Source organism: Dermochelys coriacea, chromosome 3 (assembly GCF_009764565.3).
Source record: "Dermochelys coriacea isolate rDerCor1 chromosome 3, rDerCor1.pri.v4, whole genome shotgun sequence".
NCBI lineage: Eukaryota > Metazoa > Chordata > Testudines > Dermochelyidae > Dermochelys > Dermochelys coriacea.
The window spans coordinates 47,723,864-47,748,443 of record NC_050070.1 but is presented as its reverse complement, the minus strand read 5'-3'; the positions used below and the strand labels follow the sequence as shown (position 1 = coordinate 47,748,443).

Here is a 24,580-nt window from a genome sequence, read left to right as displayed (position 1 = left end):
GACAGAGTGGAAGACTGGGAAAGCCATTGAAGAAGGAAGGGTAAGCAGTTAACAAAGGAACAGGAGTGATGCGGTGGTGTGCAGAGAGGAAAAAATGGAAGTGGCACCAGCTATTGAGATTGGGGTGAGGCACAGTGCAGCTATCTGGAAGGAAAGGTGACATGAAACAGATGTGAATTTTATGTGAATGAAAGGAAAGGTTGGTTGTGGGGAACTGACAAATTTCAGAGGGAAGGAGATTACTTCTAACTGCTGCTTGACTGCCGATCCAAATGGTACCAATGGTACTTTGATCTTTGTTTTTAATGTTCTGCAAGGAGTCCCATCTGAAATACAAAAGGAATAACTTTACTGAAACAAGTATCTATTGCTGCTAGAAAGGTAGATTAGTGACCCTTTACTTGAGCAAAGTTTTCAGATTTTCTCTATATTTTAATTTCTTTTTATCTCTTATTCAGACAATTGGCTTGAGGAACAAGGGAACACTTTCCAGTCTATTGGACGATATAATAATTCTGGGAACAGAGTTTGTTGTTTTACTTTGAATGTTAAAATTCAAGAGATTAATTAAAATCATACTGCACCTGTCAAACTGCCAAGGTCATACAATGCAGGGCAGGCACTCAAAATGAAAACATAAATCAGGAGCCTCAAAATTATGTGGGCTTAATTTCTGTAGCATAATAATTTTCTGTTCTATCAAGTTTCACGATTCTGTGTTTTTTGCTGTAGATAATATCCAATAATAAAAGCAACGTGACACCAGGTGTGTTTAGGACAGTGGTAAATTGAGGTCTAAAGTGAAAGATGTCACTCATGACAAGGAGCCGTAGAGATCTGAAATATTCTATTCTGTGCTAATTGATTACATGGTCACAAAGGATGCTTGATTTATGTAATGCAGGGGAAGAGTGAATAGCTGTTGCAGCTGCAACCCTATTAGGGGCTTCATGCTAAGGAATCTGCTCTCCCAGGAAGAAAGTGTGTAGAATTTAAATCTTGCTGGAAGTTGACAGTAATTGCGGCTAGGTGTATCGTACCCTAAAATATTTTAACAATGGATGAAAGCGAAAAATGCCAAAATCTTTTTATAGTTTATGATTCGATCATTCTTTGATCTTTCTAGAAGTCATTATAGAAGCACGCATGGAGACGGATTTCTTGAACTGATGAAAACAACGTGCGAGTTAGGGTTATACCTTCCAGATATATAGCGGTTTTGAGTGAATGGAGAATGTCCCTTTTTCACATATTATTCATGTGTAATGTACATAAGATAGGAAAGTAGGTGTGGCACTGGAATGGGAGTCAGGAGTTCTATTCCTGATTCAGCCACAGAATTCCTGTGGATCCTTGGACAAGTTAGTTGATCTTCCCTTTTGCCTCAGTAATCCATTTATAAAAAGGGAATAGTATTCCACTCTCTCAGAGGGACGGTGTGAGGATTAAATCCACCAATGATTATAGAGTGCGCTGATATTATGTCGATAAGAGCCATCTAGATAGATAACTAGAGTACATACTAGATATCTAAACCCCTTTGATCTTTGGAAAAGTTTGGCTGTAGATCTGAACTTGGTTGTTTGGCCCATCTCGGCAACCAGTTGGTTTTGGACACTGACTCACCACTTCTGCTGCATACCTCCCAACGGATTCAGTGCAGAACTGGCGCAAAGCAAATGTGGGAAAAGTGGCTTTTGTACCTCTGCAATTACCAAGAGGAGTGGTATGTCAGCTGACAAGTCGCAGCTCCCCTTCTGCATAGTTCCAGACAGAAGGCAATCCTGCATGTTACATCAGGGGACCAGCAATGTGATTTTAAGGCCACCATATCCCAATCAAAGGAGACAGCAGGGAAATCCTAATGGCTGGCAGGAAGTCTGTCCATCTATTCTATCTCCCACCGAGATTCTCTGAATACAACAATTTAGGTAGCATTAGTAATATGAGCATGGATTCTTGGATCCTGCCCCTAAATTTCTCCTGCTAGTTGTCGTCTCTTTGGAGGAGAGGAATGCTGCTCTAGTTGGAGGAGCTGGGGAGAAGCTCTGTTCAGCTGAAGGCTTTAATATAGCTATGTGTCTACAAAGTTAGATCCTTGGCAGTTAGCAAAATACCTTAGCTAGACATTTCTATGGAGACTGAAGTGAGAATTGGGGAGAATTCTTTAACCAAACCTCGGTGAAATAACTGCTCATCTATGGGGAAATAATAGGCCCAAACGTAAGCCTGACCAAAGGCACCAACTTTCTGCTTTCTCTGGGGGTGCTTCACCCCCACTCCACCCCCCTCTGAGGCTCCACTTCCATTCTGCCCTCCTCCCTGAGCGTGTACCACCCTCGCTCCATCTCTTCATGCACCTGCTCCTCCCCCTCCCTCCCCAGTGCCTCTTGCCCACTGCTGATCAGCTGTTCGGCAGTGGGTGGAAGGCACTGGTGGGGGTGGAAATGGGAGGAGCTGATTTTTTTTCGTGGGTGCTCCAGCCCCAGAGCATCCACAGATTTGGCACCTATGAGCCTGACCATAAGGATGTTAGATTAGGCCATGGAGAAAAGGGAATAGCTAAGTAAATGAGATCAGTGAGGTCAGTGCATCTACTGCCCTCCTCCAACCTGCTGCGGGTCCGGGTCCGGGTCCGGGTCTCTCTCCCTCAGTCTTCCTCCCTTCCCTTCCAAAGAGAGACTCCCTTCTGCTTTGCTGAGCAGCCCTTTATATATGGCCCTCAATGGCTCTGATTGGCTGCTCCAAGAAGCCTTCCCCCTATTGGTGGGATCAATAAACCCTTTCCTGATTTATGGGTTCTGCACAGACTCCCTGGTGCTGCTTTTAACCCCTTCTTCTCCCTGTGTGGAGCAGCCACTCCACCACAGCCTGTAACTGGGGAAGTTGGTCCCAGGCTGGAAGATAGTCCCCATCTGTGTATTGAGAAACTGTAACTTGCTTGTACCATCTGTCAGGGTGAGAAAAGCTGTTAAATTCAACTCTTGCTTAGACTAAATTTAGGATTTGGAAAGCATATTTATTTTTTATTTTCTTAAGGTAACTCTGACCTTTATGCCTATCTTTATGTCAGGCTTCTGACCAGTGTAAGATGGATGTAGGGCTGCAGCTGGGGACAATGGGCTGGAGCCTCTCTATTGATGATTCATGAGTGGCTGGGAGATCATTCATGTAACACAGTTGGGTGTAAAAAGAAAAGGAGAACTTGTGGCACCTTAGAGACTAACAAATTTATTTGAGCATAAGCTTTCGGGAGCTACAGCTCACTTCATCGGATGCATTTGATGGAAAATACAGGGGGGAGATTTATATACACACATAGAGAACATGAAGCAATGGGTTTTATCATACACACTGTAAGGAGAGTGATCACTTAAGATGAGCCATCACCAGCAGCAATGGATTGTAGTTTCCTCAGGAAGTCAGCGGTATCTCGAAGATAGCTGGGAGTGCTGGTAACATAGGGTCTGAGGAGGGAGTCTACATAGCCAGACAATCCTGCTGTCAGGGTGCCAATGCCTGAGATGATGGGGTGTCCAGGACACTATGGTGCTAATACGCGATAGTCACATAAACACCACCCTATATCGGAAGCCTACTGACCGCTATTCCTACCTACATGCCTCTAGCTTTCATCCAGATCATACCACACGATCCATTGTCTACAGCCAAGCTCTACGATATAACCACATTTGCTCCAACCCCTCAGACAGAGAAAAACACCTACAAGATCTCTATCATGCATTCTTACAACTACAATACCCACCTGCTGAAGTGAAGAAACAGATTGACAGAGCCAGAAGAGTACCCAGAAGTCACCTACTACAGGACAGGCCCAACAAAGCAAATAACAGAACGCCACTAGCCATCACCTCAGCCCCCAACTAAAACCTCTCCAACGCATCATCAAGGATCTACAACATATCCTGAAGGACAACCCATCACTCTCACAGATCTTGAGAGACAGGCCAGTCCTTGCTTACAGACAGCCCCCCAACCTGAAGCAAATACTCACCAGCAACCACACACCACACAACAGAACCACTAACCCAGGAACCTATCCTTGCAACAAAGTCCGTTGCCAACTCTGTCCACATATCTATTCAGGGGACACCATCTTAGAGCCTAATCACATCAGCCACACTATCAGAGGCTCGTTCACCTGCGCATCTACCAATGTGATATATGCCATCATGTGCCAGCAATGCCCCTCTGCCATGTACATTGGTCAAACTGGACAGTCTCTACGTAAAAGAATAAATGGACACAAATCAGACGTCAAGAATTATAACATTCAAAAACCAGTTGGAGAACACTTCAGTCTCTCCGGTCACTCGATTACAGACCTGAGGATGGCTATCCTTCAACAAAAAAACTTCAAAACCAGACTCCAGTGAGAGACTGCTGAATTGGAATTAATTTGCAAACTGGATACAATTAATTTAGGCTTGAATAGAGACTGGGAATGGATGAGTCATTACACAAAGTAAAACTATTTCCCCATGTTATTTCTCCCCCCCACCCCACCCCCCACTGTTCCTCAGATGTTCTTGTTAACTGCTGGAAATGGCCTACCTTGCTTGTCACCATGAAAGGTTTTCCTCCTTCCCCCCCTGCTGCTGGTGATGGCTCATCTTAAGTGATCACTCTCCTTACAGTGTGTATGATAAAACCCATTGTTTCATGTTCTCTGTGTGTGTATATAAATCTCCTCACTGTATTTTCCACCAAATGCATCTGATGAAGTGAGCTGTAGCTCCCGAAAGCTTATGCTCAAATAAATTTGTTAGTCGCTAAGGTGCCACAAGAACTCCTTTTCTTTTTGCGAATACAGACTAACACGGCTGCTACTCTGAAACCTGTCATAGTTGGGTGTGTCTCTGCCTGTGGATGGCTCTGTAAGTACGGTGCCTGTCAGAGGCTTGTAGCTTGACATTAGCATCACAGTGTGAGGGATACCCCAGGCTGGTGGGTTTTGGAGGACTCCGCTTTCCCACAGTCCAGTTTGCACCCTGCAATCCTGTCACACTCTCCCAATACCAGAAGAAAGGGGAAGGGCCAAAAAGAAATCAGGACTGACTCCAGGGCCAATGGGAAGAAGCTTTCACTTTAAATCAGCTGGATTGACAGGGTGGGCAGATGTTAGGCAAACCCATAGCCAGACCATGGCTGCCCACTCAGCTGCCATGACTTCCCCCCCCTCGGAGGAGTGGGAACAGGGCCTGCTCTGCCTCCATAGTCAGGTTCCTGTCTTCTGCCTCCAGGCCCTGCAGAGGTCCTTTATGGAGCATGTCGTCTGGCGTGGAGTGCGCTGGCACACACCTTCCTCCTACACCTCCAATGACTCTGTTATGACCAGCAGCTCTACCTCCATCCTAGGGGTCTTCTGCAAGACCTTTCCAAGCTGCCGGTCTTCTATCTGGACCTCCTCCAGGGCTGGAAGCTGGTCTTGGTGACCAGTCCATGGCAACCACCAAGGTGGGAGATCTCCTCATGGAGCCCCTGCTACACAACTCTCAGCTTGGTGGGCAGGTGGCAGAGTTCTCCCTCAGTGTCTCGGAGGTGGCAGATACCACCAGGATCAGAGATCTCTTGGACTACGACTGTTGGGCCTGGATGGACCCCTTGGTGCTCAGCAGTACATGGGGCTCTCCACCCCTCGTGTCCTCCAGCGTATACTCCAGGAGGCGAGGGCAGGCTTACAGCCTGCCTCATGGACCTTCTTCAAGCTGGTCTTGCAGGAGGGTGCTTCCCACCCGTCCCTCACCCTTGGCCCTCCAGACCTCACCATTGGGCCCTGCCTGGTGAGCCCCCCTGGCCACCACCTCCAAATCACACAAGCTGGTGGTGCGACCTGCAGCTGGTCCATTTCTGAACTGTGAGTAGAAAACAACTGTATGTACTTGTGCTCCATGCCCTTCATTTCCTCACCCTCGTGTCCCACCCCAACACCAAGTGGTGGGATCGCCTACCACCTATGGAAGGTGAGAAGGCATGGTGGGCCAGTCTGTATTCCATCCTGACCCCCTGGCCCACAAGAGATATTTGTTGGCAGTTCCCTCATGGAGCCATGAGCATGGGCGAGTACCTGGTGCAGTTTGGCCCCCTCCCCAACACTTGCCCCTTCTGCAGTGAAAGGGAGACCCTGGCACACATCTACCTTGAGTGCACCAGGTGCAGCCCCTTTTCTGGCTTCTACAGAACCTTCTCCTTAGGTTCTGGCTGAACTTCTCCAATACCTCCTGATATTTGCACACGCCATCCGTTGCCCCATGAAGTCATGAGGTCACCTCGTCATTCTCCTTCTGGCATTGGCGAAAGTGGCCTTCTCATACCAGGAGAAGGATGCTGGACAGGGAGGTTCTCTGTGACCACGGGGCCTATTTCCGCTCCTCCCTTAAGTCACGTATCTGGGCAGATTTCCTTTGGGCCACCACCACTGGCTCCCTGAATGCCTTTTGAAGAGCAGTGGGTGCTGTCTGGGGTTTTCTGCTTGGTGTTCCCTTCTGGTTTCCTGATTTTGACCCTGTGACCTTCACTCCTGTCTGTGTTTTATCATTTATTGTCCTCGATATTTACTTGGGATCTGGGTTCAGTAGCTCCTTGGGGGAGGAGACTTTTAGATGTGCCCACATTCTCAATAGGTGGCAGCAGAACATGCAGTAACTCATCACGCATCTATCATGCATTCCTACAACTACAATACCCACCTGCTGAAGTGAAGAAACAGATTGAAAGAGCCAGAAGAGTACCCAGAAGTCACCTACTACAGGACAGGCCCAACAAAGAAAACAACAGAACGCCACTAGCCATCACCTTCAGCCCCCAACTAAAACCTCTCCAACGCATCATCAAGGATCTACAACCTATCCTGAAGGACGAGCCATCGCTCTCTCAGATCTTGGGAGACAGACCAGTCCTTGCTTACAGACAGCCCCCCAGTCTGAAGCAAATACTCACCAGCAACCACACACCACACAACAGAACCACTAACCCAGGAACCTATCCTTGCAACAAAGCCCATTGCCAACTCTGTCCACATATCTATTCAGGGGATACCATCATAGGGCCTAATCACATCAGCCACACTATCAGAGGCTCGTTCACCTGCGCATCTACCAATGTGATATATGCCATCATGTGCCAGCAATGCCCCTCTGCCATGTACATTGGCCAAACTGGACAGTCTCTACGTAAAAGAATGAATGGACACAAATCAGACGTCAAGAATTATAACATTCAAAAACCAGTTGGAGAACACTTCAATCTCTCTGGTCACTCGATCACAGACCTAAGAGTGGCTATACTTCAACAAAAAAGCTTCAAAAACAGACTCCAACGAGAGACTGCTGAATTGGAATTAATTTGCAAACTGGATACAATTAATTTAGGCTTGAATAGAGACTGGGAATGGATGAGTCATTACACAAAGTAAAACTATTTCCCCATGGTATTTCTCCCTCCCACCCCACCCCCCACTGTTCCTCTGATATTCTTGTTAACTGGTGGAATTAGCCTACCTGCTTGTCACCATGAAAGGTTTTCCTCCTTTCCCCCCCCTGCTGTTGGTGATGGCTTATCTTAAGTGATCACTCTCCTTACAGTGTGTACGATAAACCCATTGTTTCATGTTCTCGGTGTGTGTGTATATAAATCTCTCCTCTGTTTTTTCCACCAAATGCATCCGATGAAGTGAGCTGTAGCTCACGAAAGCTTATGCTCTAATAAATTTGTTAGTCTCTAAGGTGCCACAAGTACTCCTTTTTCTTTTTGCGAATACAGACTAACACGGCTGCTACTCTGAAACCTAACTCATCACTGACACTCAGGCTGGCTGCAGCAACTCAGCTGCACTGACTCATCCCTTAAACAGAGCCTGCAGTGACTTAGCAAGCAGTAACACTGTGGCTGCCTATTGCTGGGCAGGGCACTGGTCAGAGGACCCCCAAGCATAGGTACTCTGACCCTGCTAGAGCTGCAAGTTCATCTGTGCAATAGCACTACTTGGCTAGGAACTCTCCAGCTGTCTCAGTGTTACAGACTCCCTAGCCTTCCAGCTTTTTCTTGATCCTATTTCTGTTACTGCCCTGAGCCTTGCCTTGCCCATGTCCTACCCTGACTCCACTCCAGCCCTGCACCTGCCTCCTGACCTTTGGACTGACTCCAACCTGGCTTCATCCTTTGGCCGGCTTCCTGAATCCGACTACAATCCCAATTTGGCTTATCCATGAACTCTGACCCCAGTTCTGACTCATGACCTGTTCCCAGACCCCAATTTCAGTGCTGCCCTTGACCAAGTCCTGACTGACCGTACTTTGGACTTTCAGTTGGATCTTTGCTACTCTGAAAGGGGGCTGAACTTAAGAGAGCCAGGTCATTGCAGGGCTGAGAAAGTGGTCAACAAGGGGTGCAAGAGAGGTGAAGACCCTGGCAACAGAGTTCCCTGTTCCCTACGATGCTAAGAGCAACTTCATTACAGGGCCACAGGCAGCTGAGTGCACTTTAGGACCATGATAAATTGCAGTGGGGCTGAACTTGGACTTCAGTTGGTCCCAGGACTGGGGGAATGCAAAGTCATCTTTGGATTCAACTCCCATCAGACCTGTGCTGAAAACATCTCGAGCAGAACAGACCGTTTAGGCCAGAGAGTTCAATGGGAGGTCAGAACTTCCCCTTAGCTATTTGACAGTCTCTTATCAAAGTGTATGTTTTATGTAACCAAATACTTGGAAAAATTGCATGAAATATTTCTGTACTGGTGTCTTAAAGATATTATATACAAATCATATGATCACATCTTTGCAATATCCCAGAAGATATGTATTCTTACCTTCAGTTTCCAAATATAAACCCGTTGCAAAGGAGTATGTTCTGGTGCTTTCCTAATCAGAAGGTAATCAGCAACAAAAAGAGGCCACAGATGCAATTTGAATAGAAAGAGAAGCTTTTTTTTTTTTTGGTGAGCTGAACAGCCTTATATACTGCTATAGACAGAGGTGAAAATAATATCAGAAGTTTGTCAAATTCACTAGGTCTTATACTGAACACAATGAGTTAGCTCCAATGCCTGCTAAAGTCAATGGGAGTCTTTCTACTGACGTGAATAAACTTTGGAGCAGGACCCATGCCTAAGAGTGGGTACAAAAACAGCACAAAGAAGAATTCTTACTTCTGTGAAAGAAGTTTTTAAACAGCCTATGCACTATCTCTTGGATTCAAGCAGCATAACAGCTGCAGTATACAGGGGATGCTTCAGAATCCATTTTGTTCACTGGCGATATATTTGTCTTAGGTCTGTCAACTCCTTGTAAAATATAACACCCTGTTGCTATGTAGTGGCTCTCACAGCACGAGTAGGAACTTTGCTGTGTGTCTACATTAACGAAGAGAATTGCAACTAAAGAAGAGAATCATACAGTACGGATACATATTGTAGTTCTGTATATGTCTTTCATATATGTCTGATGATTGATATCTATAACCTCTCACTAAACATGTGTAACTAAAAGTTCTTTATGAGTGGTCTCTGCATTGTAGTGATAGATTGAGGTTATCTATAATATATAGAAATGAATAAACAACCAAAAAATTTTAGTTACACCAAGTCTTACAAGCAGCAATGAGCAGCAATTTTAAACGCTATGCTAAAACTAACAACAAAACCCCATTTTGAAACGCATTAAACTAAAACATATTTAAAACCCCAAACCTAACCATTGTTTTAAGCCCAGTGTTTGAGTTTGCCATGATCAGAATCTTGAGAACAAATTTGTACATATTGAACCTGACCCAAACCAGTGGGAGTCTTTCTCCAGTTTGTGGCACAATGTTTCATAAATTATGTAATTGTTGATTCATTTAATAATATTTTATCAGGTGACCAAATGGTGGATGCAATGGATTATACTTATTTATTTATATTGGTCTGAGATCACTTCATGAAGTGCTTTTATGCAAATATCTGTTTCTCTCATGAAGAATATGATCTTAGCAATAAGTAACAATCAGTATTACTTACAGGTAGATATAGCAGTCTCAGCCCTGCAAGGTGTTCAGCGCTATGCAGACGATGTCCTTTTATGTATAGGAGTACAAGTTGAAGTACTTAAATATAATATGAAAAGCCTTTTTTTAATGTACTACTAGCCCTGCAAACAAGGGAGAAATGGAAATCTTATGAGAAAACCTGATCAAATGAAGCTTAGAGATCTAAGGGGATCAGGCAAAGCTGGATAAAACAAATCATAGAGATACTACGCTTCTTGCACTCTAACAAATGTTCATTTATTCAGCCCCCCAGTAAGCTGTCACAGATTTGAAAGTTCTGGTGACAGGAGGTGGAGGGACAAAGAGAGGGAATCCAGACAACCGCCCTTCAGGATTTGTGAGATTTTCCAAGAAACTCTATTTGGGGAGTGACTGTCCTATCAGAGGCCTAAAAAACTTGTGAGAGCTACTATATGAGCAGACAGCAGAGCCTCTAGCCATTATAGGGGGAGCAAAGAGGTTACTGAAAGAAATGGCTGATATTGAAGAAAGTATTTAGCATGAGGAATCTTTAGCTCTATTTTGTTCAGCTTCTCCACATAATTTCTCTTGATATTCTTTGTGTTCCAGCAGAGTCTATCTAAAGCTTTGTGATCTCACAGCTACATTGCTCTTCATCCACATTTGTTGCTAGAAAGAATGTAAGTTTTCTTCTTATTGCTTCCATTTGGAATTGTACCTTCTTATGAGACTGAAGCACTTTATCCACTGTATCCATGTACCTGTGCTTTCTAATTGTGATATGTACAAGCATATTATGCACTATGTTTTGTGTTTAAAAAAAAGGGCTTGCTAACAAGTTTCATTATATCTTAGCTATGAAGCACTCAGTTTTCTTCCCTATGTTTTTTTTAGTAACATGAGATTGCATTCAAGATCTCCAGGAAAAAGAAGAAGCTACTTGAAATGCAGTTTGTATAAACGTGTCTTTTGAAATGTTGCAACATACTAATGTTAGAATACATTGTCTATGTCTATAATAATCAGGAACTAAATACCTATGCCACTTTTTAAAAAAAAATATACTTTAACAAAGATGATTTTTAAAATTACTGAATTGTGTAATTAACATTCTTACATGAAATAACGAAGAGAAAGTTAAGGGTGACTTGGTTACAGTTTATTAGAATCTACAAGGGAAAAATATTTAATTGTGGGCACTTCAGTCTAGCAGAGAAAGCTGTAACATGATCCAATGGCTGAAAGTTGAAGCTACACAAATTCAGAGTGGAAATAAGACATACATTCTTAATGGTGAGAGTAATTAATCATTGGAATAATTTACCCAGGGTAGTGGTGGATTCTCAATCACTGACAGTTGATTGGATGTTTTTCTAAAAGATCTGCTCTAGTAATTATTTTGGGGAAGTTCTATGTGTTATACAGGAGGACAGACTAGATAATCACAATGGTCCCTCTGGCCTTGGAATCTATGAATCTAAGAATAGAGTCTCTTGCTTTTATATCTAGTTACCAAATGTACGGTATATTACAAATATTGTGAAGGATTTGGTGTAGGACCTAATCCTTCAGCCTATACTCAAATAATTTCACTGATTTCAATTATGTTACTCACATAAGTATTAGGCTTTAAATGCATATTATTATTGCTGCTGATGTATCCTAATAATATAGGCATATTGGTATGCTGTCCTTGATACTCACTAGAATAATATGTGTAAGTGCCTTGCTCCTCTGTCTTTTGATTTCTTTTTTAAGAAATAAAGGAAAAGGATAATGCATAGTTAGTCCAAATTAATTGTCGCAGGACTAACAATCGCATGGCTAGCAGACTCACTAGTAAAAATGGTTAGGGATTAGCTGAGTAGTGCAATTTGCATCTAACTACAGATTTGAAACTTTCCCAAAAGTCTAGATGTCAGAAGTCAAGGGTTGGTACTTTCTCATCTTTAAGAAGATATTTTTATTGATTTACTGAAAGTAATTAGAGTGACCAATGCGTGTATAGTGACAGCGTGTTATGAAAATCTTCAAAGATGCTAACAAGGGCCCTGGTCCTAAACCCCTTAATTTCAGTGACAGCAGGACTGGGCTGTAGATTAACAAATAGAAACATATTTCACTATATATAATTTTGAGCCTCATCCTGCTTCAGGTGAGATCAGTGACTAAACTCCATTGACATCGATGACTGTAGGATAGATCTTTAGATTGAAAACTGTAAGGAGTAAATCTTTTTAATGGGATGATGCCATGTAGATAATATCATCCAAGTACTAGTCTTATAATTAAATAATTAAAACATTAAAGAGAAAACAATCTATGTGAAAAATAAGACCATGAATTAATCACACATGCATACATCTAGTAAAGTAAAAAGCTCCATTCTTAGAATGGCTTTTCACAGCAAACTGTAAGGTTCAATATTTATCTTCCTTATTCAGTAGAGGATGATTGAATTGCACATATAGTTCACCACTGTTGCTTGTATCCATAATGTAGTTAAAACTAACTAGCCAATATCTTTGTAACAAATACTTGTGCATAGATATCTAGTTATAGAAGGTGATTCGGGGTCTTTGTGACCCTTTACATGATCGATAATTATTAGACACATATTTTGAAAATAATTACAATGCATATTTTAAGTCTTTAGTTGAAGTATTCAGTGTTTGTGCACATGTTTATTCATATATACTGTGTATACACATACTCATATTCCCCATCTGTTGTGGGGATTTCCTATATCACAGCAAACCCAGTGCTTTAGGGACTATTGAGTGAAAGTAGCAGATTAGCATTAATAATAAACAGATGTAACTATTAAATGTTCCTTTCAAAGGTGCATGTATTCAAGAAATCCTACAATGAAATTTCCAGTTCTGATGGTCCTGGTGACTCTCTTCAATATTTTCCTATGCCAGGATTTATCAAATACTGTAGTTATGTGAACATACTCCTTTCATAGTTGATAAATTCAGAGCTGATTAAAAATATTTTTCATCAAATATGCTGACCAGCTTGTTACAGAAAAAAATTGTGAAAAGTACCACAAATTATTTCCTGTTTTTTTAAAATCAAAATAAGTTTCAAATGGACCTTTTCTAAGCATTCTTTTACTAATTGACAATATATTTCTTCAGGGAGAATTGGCCTTGATTCCTGTGTAATGAAAGAAATGATCCCCTCCTCCATTATAGTATTTTGCAGCGATTTGGCTCTGCATCGAAATAAGTGTGTGTGTGTGTGTGTGTGTGTGTGTGTGTGTGAGAGAGAGAGAGAGAGAGAGAGAGAGAGAAATGGAAGAATAGCCTGAATAACAACCTTCATCTCTAAGGTGTAATTTAACATTATGCTTATTTTATTTATTACATGGAACAGTACAAAAAAGTTGCCATATACAGCTAAAAATTATGCTATTGCTTCTAATAAAGCACACACAACATAACAGTGCAATTTGTTCTCAAATCTTAAATAACTGTTAGTTGGAAAAGCATTCTGGATATCAACATGCAAATATACATAAGTGTCTCACTTTGCTTCATAATTCCTACAGTAGCTCAAATACTATCATAAAGCATAGTTTGAAATCTGGCATCCGATGACACCTGTATCAAGGCATGGGAAAATAAAACTATGCAGCAGAAGGTAGACACCTCAAATGGTGGGCAGTACTGAAGTCTAGCTACTAAATAAATAAGTGGTTGGAATTCCATTTTTATCTAGCAGAGTAAGAAACGTTTCCTGACAAACCATTCTCATTATCTATGGAATAAGCAATTGTGTAAAACAGTTATTTTCCAGGAAGCCACTATTAAAATATGGGAAGGAAAAGGCTCAGAGTTACCAACCAATCTTTAGTTTTGAAAAGACATGAATGTAGAATCAAGGAGCAAAAATAAATAAATATTATGTTTCCATAAAAGAAAGGTCTCTACTGAAATACCTCTCCTGATGCATCCTAGGACTGCCATAGCCTTTTTCATGGCCGCATCACATTGACGGCTTATAGTCATTCTGTGATCAACCAGTACACCCAGGTCTTTCTCCTCCTCTGTCACTTTCAATCAGTAAATCCCCAGTTTAGAGCACAAATTCTTGTTAGTCCCTAAGTGCATGACCCTGTGCAAGTGCACTTTGCCCTATTAAATTTCATCCCATTTCTATTACTCCAGTTTACAAGGTCATCTAGATCTTTTTGTATGATATTCCGGTCCTCCTCTGAATTGGTAATACCTCCCAAGTTTCTATCATTCGCAAATTTTATTAGCGCAAACTCACTTTTTGTGCCAAGATCAGGAATAAAAATATTAAATAATAGTGGTCCCAAGACCACTAGTAACTTTCCTCCAGCCGGACAGTTCACCTTTCAGTCTGTCTCATTGTAGTCACCCCTTTAACCAGTTCCTTATCCACCTTTCAGTTCTCATATTAATCCCCATCTTCTCCAATTTAACTAATAATTTCCCATGTGGAACTGTATCAAATGCCTTACTGAAATCCAGGTAGATTAGATCTACTGCATTTCCTTTATTTCAAAATTCAGTTATCTTCTCAAAGAAGGTGATCAGGTTGGTCTCACATGTTCTACCTTTTGTAAAGCCATGTTGTATTTTATCCCAGTTGCTGTTCACCTCTATGTCCTTAGCTACTTTCTATTTCAAATTTGTGCCAAAACCTTGCATACAATTGAGGTCAAACTAACAGGCCTGTAGTTTCCTGGATCACTTTTTTCCCCTTTTTTAAAAATAGGAACTATATTAGCAATTTTGCAGTCATAGGGTACAATCCCTGAGTTTACAGATTCATTAAAAATCCTTGCTATTGAGCTTGCAATTTCATGTGCCAGTTCCTTTAATTAAGATTACCTGGGGGCCCCAATTTAGACTCCTTAAGCTGTTTGAGTTTGTCTTCCACTTTGGATGTGGTAATTTTTACCTCCATATCCTCATTGCCATTAGCCACCCTGCCACTACCCCTAAACTCTTCATTAACCTCATTAAAAACTGAGGCAAAGTATTTGTTTAGGTGTTGGACAATGCCTAGATTATCTTTAATTTCCACCCCATCCTCAGTGCTTAGTGGTCCAATTTCTTCTTTCCTTGTTTTCTTCTTACTTATATGGCTATAGAACCTTTTACTATTGGTTTTAATTCCCTTTCCAAGGTCCAGCTCTGCTTGGCTTTTAGCAGTTCTCACTTTATCCCTTCACTTTCTGACCTCCAACAGGTAGTTTTCATTGCTGATCCCTCCCATCTTCCATTCCTTGTAGGTTTGCTGCTTTCTCGTCATCACCTGTTTGAGATGTTTGCTCATACAGCTTGGTCTGCAACCCTTCCCTATGGTTTTTCCCCCTTTCTTGGGATGCAGGTTTCAGATAGCTTTGGCAACTTTGACTTAATATTATTCCAAGTTTTTCAGATCCTTGAATTCTTTGGTCCAATCCACTTCTCTAATTCCCTTAATTTATTAAAGTTTGCTCTTTTGAAATCAAGGACTTTTGTTGCAGATCTGTTTTTGTTTATCCTTCCATGTAGTTTAAACTGAATTAACTCATGATCACTCAAACCAAGGTTGTCCTCTACCTCTTCTGTGAGGTCCTCACTATGCACCAATACCAAATCTAAAATGGCATCACCTCTTGTTGGTTCAGCAACTATTTAGTGAAGGAATCTCTCAGCTATCACACCCAGGAATACCTACTATTACTAGTAGCACTTTTCCTCCAATCTATATCTGGGAAGTTAAAGTCTCCCATGATCACACAATTTCCAGTAGTATTTATTTCATTAAAAACGTTAAAGAGGTCTCTAACCATAACCAAATTGGATCCTGGTGGTCTATAGTGCACCCCAAGCACTACATCATGGGAACCTCTAGTAGCTTTCTTCTCCAAAGTGATTTTTTACCAAACAGACTCTGGTTTATCCATTCCCTCACTTCTAATTTCTTTACAGTCTACCTCATCATCAAAATGCAATGCTACTCTACCACCTTTGCCTTTATTTCTGTCTTTCCTAAACAGCACATACCCTTCAATACCTGTACTCCAATCATGACAACTATTACACTATGTTTCTGTTATCCCTGTAATATCTGGTTTCACTTCCTGCATGAGTAGTTCTAGTTCCTCCATTTTGTTTCCCAGGCTCCTTGCATTGGTGTATAAACTTCTTAACTGATGCTGCTTGGCTTTGCCCACATTCCTCGCCCGAGTGGGTACAGTCATTCTACAGCCTATATGACTGGTATCAGCACTATCCTTCCTCTTAATGTCCATTCGCTTACCTGATGCTTTTCCTTTCTCTATTGCTGTATCATTTCTTACTTGATTTTTTCCTCCTCTCAATATTAAAATCAGGCATGGAGATTACATGAACATCTCCCAACAGTCTCCCCTGAGTTCATAGTTTAAAGCTCTTTTAATGAGTTGCACCAACCTCCTTACCAGAAGTCTGTTTCCCTCCTTACTCAGGTAGAGTCCATTCCAAGATCACTGTCTTCTGTCCATGAATGTCTCCCAGTAGTCAGACATCCCAGAGCCCTCCTTTATAGCATCAATGCCTGAGCCATCTGTTGATCATCATAATGTTGTCTCACCTTCATTCTCCTCCTCTAGGGATTGGCAGAATCCCACTGAAGATCACCTGAGCCTCCATTTCCTAAAGCATCTTCCCCAGCCTGGCATAGTCTCCCTTGATATGTTCCAGGAAGAATCTAGAGGTGTCATTTGTTCCCACATGAAGGACAATTGGTGGATTCTTTCCTACTCCCATTAGGATTCTCTTCAGCCTCAGGTCCACATCCCTTATCTTAGCTCCTGGCAGACAGCACACCCTTTAGTTCTCTGGATCAGCTCTGGTGACAGGCCTGTCTGTTCTTTGTAGGGAGTCCACAATCAGGTAGACCTGCCTTTTCCTGGTGAATCATGGTGTGATTCTCTGGCCTTCCTCCTGTTTTGTTCTTTCTGTCTGTAAGTCTTCCTGTCTTTTATTCTCCCTTGCAATCTTCTGTAAGTCATTCTATATCCTTCTGGGGCTTTAAATTTTGGATATCTCCACTGGCTCTTCTCCTTACAGGATTAGCTGCTCGCTTCTTCTTCTTCCTTTCCCTCCCTCCTTCAATTATAGCCTGCTGTGCCCCTTCTTCATTTTCCAACTCAGCAAACCTGTTCCTGAGCATTATTTCTCCAGCACTAGCTGGTCTTTTCCTCTGCTTGGTTCTCATAGTCACATGCTTCCACTGGCCGCTTTCCTCACCCAGCAGTCTCCCCTCCAGGTTCCTCAGTCCAGCTTGCATTTGCAAGTCTTGACTTTTCCCTTAAGCCTCCTCTTGCCTTTGCTCCAACATCTGCTCAAACCCCCTTTGAAACTCAACCATAGTTTCCACCTGCATCTCCAAGCCTTGGATCTACTCTTCCACCAGCTCGGTGATGGGGCAGCTTCATACAAATGAAGCTCTTTTCAGATACCTGCTCTAGGATCATGTACATCTCACAGCTTCCACATCCGGTTATCTTCATTGTCTCTTCCATGGCTTCAGTCACTAACACTTCTACCTCTGTACCTGTCATAGCTTTCCTGCCTAAATATCTGTCAAGGGGAAAAAACCCCCAAAGACCCAAACAAACACCAAAAGAAAACCAGAACATCACAGACCCAACCCCCAAGTCCCCTTAAAAACTCCTACTCAACCTCCCCTGTTTGCTGCTCCTGTGCTGCTGGCTGATTGATTGTTTGGCTTCCTAACCAGGGAAGCCCACACCCCCAATCAGGGTTTGGCCTCTCACAGCACACTGCCCCCTACCAGCCTCTACAAACTGAGCAAGGAAAAAACCCACACAAGACAGAAAAGAACAACCACACAACACCCACAAAAAAACTCCCTCACTGCCCCTAAGGACCAGGGGCTTGATCCTCCCTTCGCCTCCAACAGAACTCCCACTCAGACTTCCCTATTTACACCTCTGTTTTCTGCACCTGGGTGTGTGGGCAAAACACAGGATGGCTGTGAGTCACCACTGTGATGTGGTTGTGAAAAATGCAAATGTGATTCCAGGATGTATCAGGTACAGCATTTCCAGTAGAGATAGAGAAGTATAAATGTCATTGTACAAGGCACTGCTAAGATCTCATTTGGAATACTGTGTACAATTTGATCACCCATGTTAAGGACAGATGATTCCAACTGGAACAGGCGCAGAGAAGAAATACTGGGATGATCAGGAGGATGAAGGGCATAACTTATGAGAGAGAAGTGGAAGATCTTAGCTTGTTTAGTCTAGCACACCAAAAATAGGCTTTCTATAAATACTCAGGGTGGGGAACACTAGAGAGGGTGAGGAGTTATTTAGTTATTTAAGCTAAAGGACAATGTTGGCACAAGAACAAATTGGTATCAAATGGCCACGAACAAATTCAGGCTACAAATTAAAAGAAGGTTTCTAAACATCAGAGGAATGAGGTTCTGCAGCAGCCTCTCAATGGGAGTTGTGGAGGCAAATGACTTAATTAGTGTTACAAGAGAGCAGGACAAATTTATGAATGTGATTATATGATGAGGTTGCTTGTGATGGCATGGGGCAGAACTCAGCAATGCTTGGCCTCACTTCCAGTTTATATCTTATGTTCCTAAGAGCTCATGCTTCAGGGCTTCAGCCAGCTTGCCTCTAAGGCAATGGTTTTCAAACTTTTTTTCTGGGGACCCAGCTGAAGAAAATTGTTGATGCCCGTGACACAATGGGGCCAGGAATGAGGAGTTCAGGGTGCGGGAGGGGGCTCAGGGCTGGGGCAGGAGGTTGGGGTGTGGGGGCTCAGGGCTGGGGGTGCAGGCTCTGGGGTGGGGCCTGGGATGAGGGGTTTGGGGTGCAGGAAAGAGTTCTGGGTTGGGGGTCTCAGGGCTGGGGCAGGGGATTGGGGCATGGACTTGCCTCATCAGCGGCTCCTGGTCGGAGGTGCAGCTGGGATGCAGAGGCAGGCTTCCCGCCTGTCCTGGCACTGCAGACGGCGCTGTGCCCTGGAAGTGGTCAGCAGCAGGTCTGGCTCCTAGACAAAGGTGTGCAAGCGGCTTTGTGTGACTCTCACCCACAGGCACCGCCTCCCCCTGGTTCCCAGCCAATGGGAGTGCGGAGCTGGTGCTCGGGGTGGGGGCAGCGCATGGAGCCCCGTGGCCCCCCTGCCTAGAAGCTGGACCAGCTGCTGGCTGCTTCCAGGGCACAGTGCGGTGTCAAAACAGGTAGGCACTAGCCTGCCTTAGCTGGGCAGCACCACCAACAGGACTTTTAACATCCTGGTTGGTGGTGCTGACCAGAGCAACTTAGTACCTGACATGCTGTGACCCATTGCGACCCAAAGTTTGAAAAATGCTGCTCTAGTGGGTCACAAAAGGATTTTTCTCTTCTCCAGTATATTCTGGGGTAGGATTTTCTGTTGTTGCTCTCTTTTCTCTGAATCATCAGGGATGGCCATGGATGGGGATGGGACACTGGATAGGGTGTGCAGGTTCTCTGAGGCAGCACCCAGCATTCTGTCTCTTAGTTATTTGGCTGGCTGGTTCTTGCTCATTATATGGGAGTTGGGAATGCATTTTCCCCCAGGTCAGATTGGCCAGTGACCTGAAACCTGTTTTTTGGTTGTTGCTTTTTTTTGCCTTCCTCTGTGGTGTGAGGGTGCAGGTCACTTGCCAGGATTATTTCAATATATCTCACTTAATCATTCCTTGCTACTGCAGGGGCCTCAGGCACTGGTGCACCTCAATCCCCCCTGTTCTCTTTTTTTGGCACATAAGAGGCTAGTCTCCTGTTGGCTGTAATAATTTTGGTATAATTTCGGCTGCTGGGTTTACTGTGTGGGTGCTAGGTGCTGTTGGTGGCCTGTGAGACTAGATGATCTGGTGGTCCCTCAGATCATATGTCAAGGGAATGCAAGCAGAAGTGTTCTGACTGCCCTCTTCACAGGTGCCCAAGCAAGAGGAAAGGGCTCTCTTTGTCTGCATCCTCCCTCCTATGATGAGCCAGAAACCAAACCTGACGACTTAATAATAATTGCACAGAACCAACAATGAGAAACCAGTTTTTCATTGGCAGCACTAACAGGGCCAGTATCTTAGTGACCATAACTTGGCTTCACTTCATTGAAGTCAATAGTTCTATGCCAATTTCCCCCACGAGAGTTGTTTTTATAGAAAAATACCAAGCAAATTAACTTTTTGGCAAATGAAACTAATTAAAATTATAAAAACTTTTTATAATTGCAGAGGTTAGATCTGCAGGAGTTCAGATTGTCCAAAGCATCGGATCTAAACACAGTTGAAGGATCAAACTCAGATTTTTTAGTTTACCACATTAATTCTACCATACAGCTCAGGAAAAACACCAGGTACGCCATAAATTAAACTCTGTGTGCTTCTTCCTTAAAACTAAGATTTTGCTGAAGAAATGGATCATAGTTAAACACAGAATGTGAGTAAGATTTATGGGCTATATTGGGACTGATCTTTGTGCAGGTGCATGGGTGGAAGGGGCAAAGAGGTTTTCACTACCTTAGACCTACCATGCAAGAGTCACTGCACTCACTTGAGTTTCTCCCTGCACCTTGATGCTGGCTAGCTTGCCAGGTGCAAAAAGGAGTTGGAAGGAAAACACTGCATCTTGTGAAGGAATTGTGCAGGTTATGCACTGTTGTTTTCAGTGTAAGTTTGCCTGAGAGCAAAATGTAGACTCTCTGAAAGTAATAAAGTGTGTGATCTCATTAACGTTATGTGGACAAATTCTTGAAATGCCACTCTTAAAGTGCACCCCTTAGTGACTCTCTAGCTGACTCCCTACCACACTACAGCACTGTTAAAATAATAAAGTTTAAATGCATTAGAGATGAAATTTGTTGAATGGAATTTGGTTTACATTGTGTCTCAATATGTAGACTTTAATTGGACTGCATGTGTTCTTGTTTTAGTGGTGTTCATCCGGATTGCTTGCCTTCAGAATATTCCATCATTGCTATGTTTAAGATGCCAGAAGACACTCCACAAAATGTGCAGAATTTATGGCATGTTAGTGATTCTGATGGCAAAAACAGAGTTGGTATTCGCTTCTTGGGAGACAAAAAATCTCTGGATTTCTTTCATGCCACTCCATTCGAAACACTCATGTTCAGGACATTCAGTAATGTGGACAAGGCTTTTGATGGTTCTTGGCACAAGTTAGCATTAAGTGTGAAAGGCAATGATGCAAAATTATTGATTGACTGTCAGGAGGTCAGTGCAGTTCCAGGAAATGAACATAGCGGTGTTTATGGAAATGGATACACTTTGCTGGTAAAAAGATCAGTTGAAGAGTCTCCTGTTTTGGTAAGTAGCTCTTCTAGCATGAGTGATGTTACTACACAGAGTCATCTATTGGAAATATAAGAGAAGAAAGCCATTAGGCTAGGTCAGTGAACCTAGTTAGTGTTCAGTGTTTTTCTTCTAAGTGTTTTTCTGATTCTTTTTCTAAATACAGTTGTTTATAATTGCTCATCTTGCTACCGGTGGGATTCCATTCAGACACTAACTGTCCTCTGTGAAATCTCCCATAAGGTGAAGTTTTCCTTAGCTACAGTTAATATCCTTTTGTTTGTGAACCTTTCAAATAGATCTGTTGCATTTAAATTCCCTCTGCCCTGTAAAATTTAATATCTCCATCAGGTTCCTTTTTTCTCTCCACTTGCTCCCACTGAAATCAATGACAAAATTCTCATTGATTTTAGAGGTACGGGAGCAGGCTTTTAATTAACACAAAAGTAGTAGTAACTTTTCATACAGTTATCTCTCAAGATCGACTCAATAATTTTCTGTAAGTGGCACACAACAATATTGTATTACTTTCACTAGAGCTCCCTCTGGTGGTGAGCATGTGACTGAAAATTGTTGTGAATATTTTGTGCAATAAAGATTTGTAGTTATCAGCATTCAGAATGGCAGTGAAATACTTCCTACATGTAAATATAAAAACAAATGCAGTTACTGGCCTAACACAGGCTTTATGCTAGAGGTAACTGTATTTTGATTTAGTATTTCTATAGGCTATGAATGGAAGCAAACATAGAAGAGTGAGAAAAGCCAATAAGATCTAAAACATTTTTTACACTTGGTCATTTCATTAGTGGATAATAGAGCATACAGCAAGTATTTGACTTGAAATTTTGCCTTGTACAAGGAAATCAGATTGGGTAATTTAGAATTTAAAAAGAGAAAAGCAGCAGAGACAGAATTTGCTCTTTTAATGGCAGTACTCCAATGTGAGCCGGATTCTGCAGCTACTCCGGATACAGAATTCATATTGAATTCATTGGTGAGGGACGGAAAAGAATGAGGGTGGAGAGGAACAATGGTCAATGTCTGTGGCTCTGCAAATGTGTCTATGTGACGAGGAGCACAAAGTGAGTAGGTGTGAGTGTGTGAGTTTGCACGCGTGTGCACTGAGAAGTTTTTTAGCTCATATTTGCTATTGCTCACATTAGTTTAATCCAATGATTTTATGTGTCAGGTGGATTTAAAATAACTTGAAATGCACTGTGACGCAGATAAAGCTTACTCAGAAGGCTGCTAAAAGAAAAGAAGTACTTGTTTGTTTATTTGAGCATAAACTTTCGTGAGCTACAGCTCACTTCATTGGATGCATTCAGTGGAAAATACAGTGGGGAGATTTATATACACAGAGAACATGAAACAATGGGTGTTATCATACACACTGTAAGGAGAGTGATCACTTAAGATGAGCTATTACCAGCAGGGCGGGGAGGAAGAAAACCTTTTGTAGTGATAATCAGGTGGGCCATTTCCAGCAGTTGACAAGAACGTGTGAGGAACACACGTGTGAGGAACAGTGGGGGGTGGGGAAATAACATGGGGAAATAGTTTTACTTTGTGTAATGCCCATCCACTCCCAGTCTCTATTCAAGCCTAAGTTAATTGTATCCAGTTTGCAAATTAATTCCAATTCAGCAGTCTCTGGTTGGAGTCGGTTTTTGACTACAAAAGGTTTTCTTCCCCCCCCCCCGTCCCCTCCTGCTGGTAATAGCTCATCTTAAGTGATCACTCTCCTTACAGTGTGTGTGATAACACCCATTGTTTCATGTTCTCTGTGTAAATCTCCCCACTGTATTTTCTACTGAATGCATCCGATGAAGTGAGCTGTAGCTCACGAAAGCTTATACTCAAATAAATGTGTTAGTCTCTAAGGTGCCACAAGTCCTCCTTTTCTTTTTGCGAATACAGACTAACACGGCTGCTCCTCTGAAACCTGTCAGAAGGCTGCTGTGAGCTTTTGGATATTGTGAGTAGGCTATGCGCTTTCTTTCATGAACTCCTTTGCTTCAGCACTAACCGACAGAGTGAGCACAGGTTTTGCAGTGTTCTGTACTAAATGAGATATACAGGGCCTCAGGGAGACTTCCCCAAATCTCATGTTGCATGGGGAGCAGGGGAAATGTTTGGCAGCTGAGTGGATCAGGATGTTTTTTGCTAAGGGACTGAAGAAGGGATAGGGTGTTATTATTATGCAGATTCAGAAGGATTTCATCATCTGGAAATGGGACAGGGCATTAGTAGCTGAGAGTGAGTTTCGGGGGTGCTGGAACAATTTTTATAGTTGGGGTGCTGATGATGGAGACAATGTATTTGGTGTTTCTTATTACTACTTCATAGAACTGGAAGGGACCTTGACAGGTCGTCTACTCCATCCCCTGCCCTCAAGGCAGGACTACGTATTATCTAGACAATCCCTGACAGGTATGTGTTCAACCTGCTCTTAAAAATCCCCAATGATGGAGATTCCACAACTTCCCTAAGCAATTGATTCTAGTGCTTAACCACCCTGGCAGTTAGGAAGTTTTTCCTAATGTCCAACCTAAATGCCCTTGCTGAAATTTAAGCCCATTGCTTTTTGTCCTATCCTCAGAGGTTAAGAACAACAATTTTTCTCCCTCCTCCTTGCAACAACGTTTTATATACTTGAAAACTATTATCATGTCCCCTCTCAGTCTTCTCTTCTCTAGACTAAACAAACCCAATTTTTCAATCTTCCGTCATAGGTCATGTTTTCTAGACCTTTAATCATTTTTGTTGTTCTTCTCTGGATTTTCTCCAATTTGTCCACGTCTTTCCTGAAATGTGGCACCCAGAAATGGACACAATATTCCAGTTGAGGCCTAATCAGCGCGGAGTAGAGCAGAAGAATTACTTCTCGTGTCTTCCTTACAATTCTCCTGCTAATACATCCCAGAATGATGTTTGCTTTTTTTTTTTTTGAAACAGCATTACACTATTGACTCATATTTAGCTTGTGATCCACTATGACCCCCAGATCTCTTTCCACAGTACTCCTTCCTAGGCAGTCATTTCCCATTTTGTATGTGTGCAACTGATTGATTGTTCCTTCCTAAGTGGAATACTTTACATTTGTCTTTATTGAATTTCATCCTATTTTCTTCAGTCCATTTCTCCAGTTTGTCCAGATCATTTTGAATTTTCAGCCTGAATTTTCATCCTATCTTCCAAAGCACTTGCAACCCCTCCCAGCTTGGTATTGTCCGCA

At 42.5% G+C, this 24,580-nt stretch overlaps 1 protein-coding gene across 1 annotated transcript in view; it reads left to right on the top strand.

The window, feature by feature from the left end:
- The first annotated feature begins 9,933 nt into the window (after positions 1-9,933).
- LOC122455414 (collagen alpha-1(IX) chain-like) overlaps positions 9,934-24,580 on the top strand; it is a 15,046-nt gene continuing 399 nt past the window's right edge. The window contains exons 1-7 of the mRNA XM_043510391.1: positions 9,934-10,688; positions 12,851-12,951; positions 14,578-14,587; positions 20,271-20,384; positions 20,961-21,354; positions 22,532-22,586; positions 23,298-23,320. Of these exons, the coding sequence (XP_043366326.1) occupies positions 10,687-10,688; positions 12,851-12,951; positions 14,578-14,587; positions 20,271-20,384; positions 20,961-21,354; positions 22,532-22,546 (636 nt within the window). The 5' untranslated portion in view covers positions 9,934-10,686 and the 3' untranslated portion in view covers positions 22,547-22,586; positions 23,298-23,320. The remainder of the gene's footprint in view (positions 10,689-12,850; positions 12,952-14,577; positions 14,588-20,270; positions 20,385-20,960; positions 21,355-22,531; positions 22,587-23,297; positions 23,321-24,580) is intronic.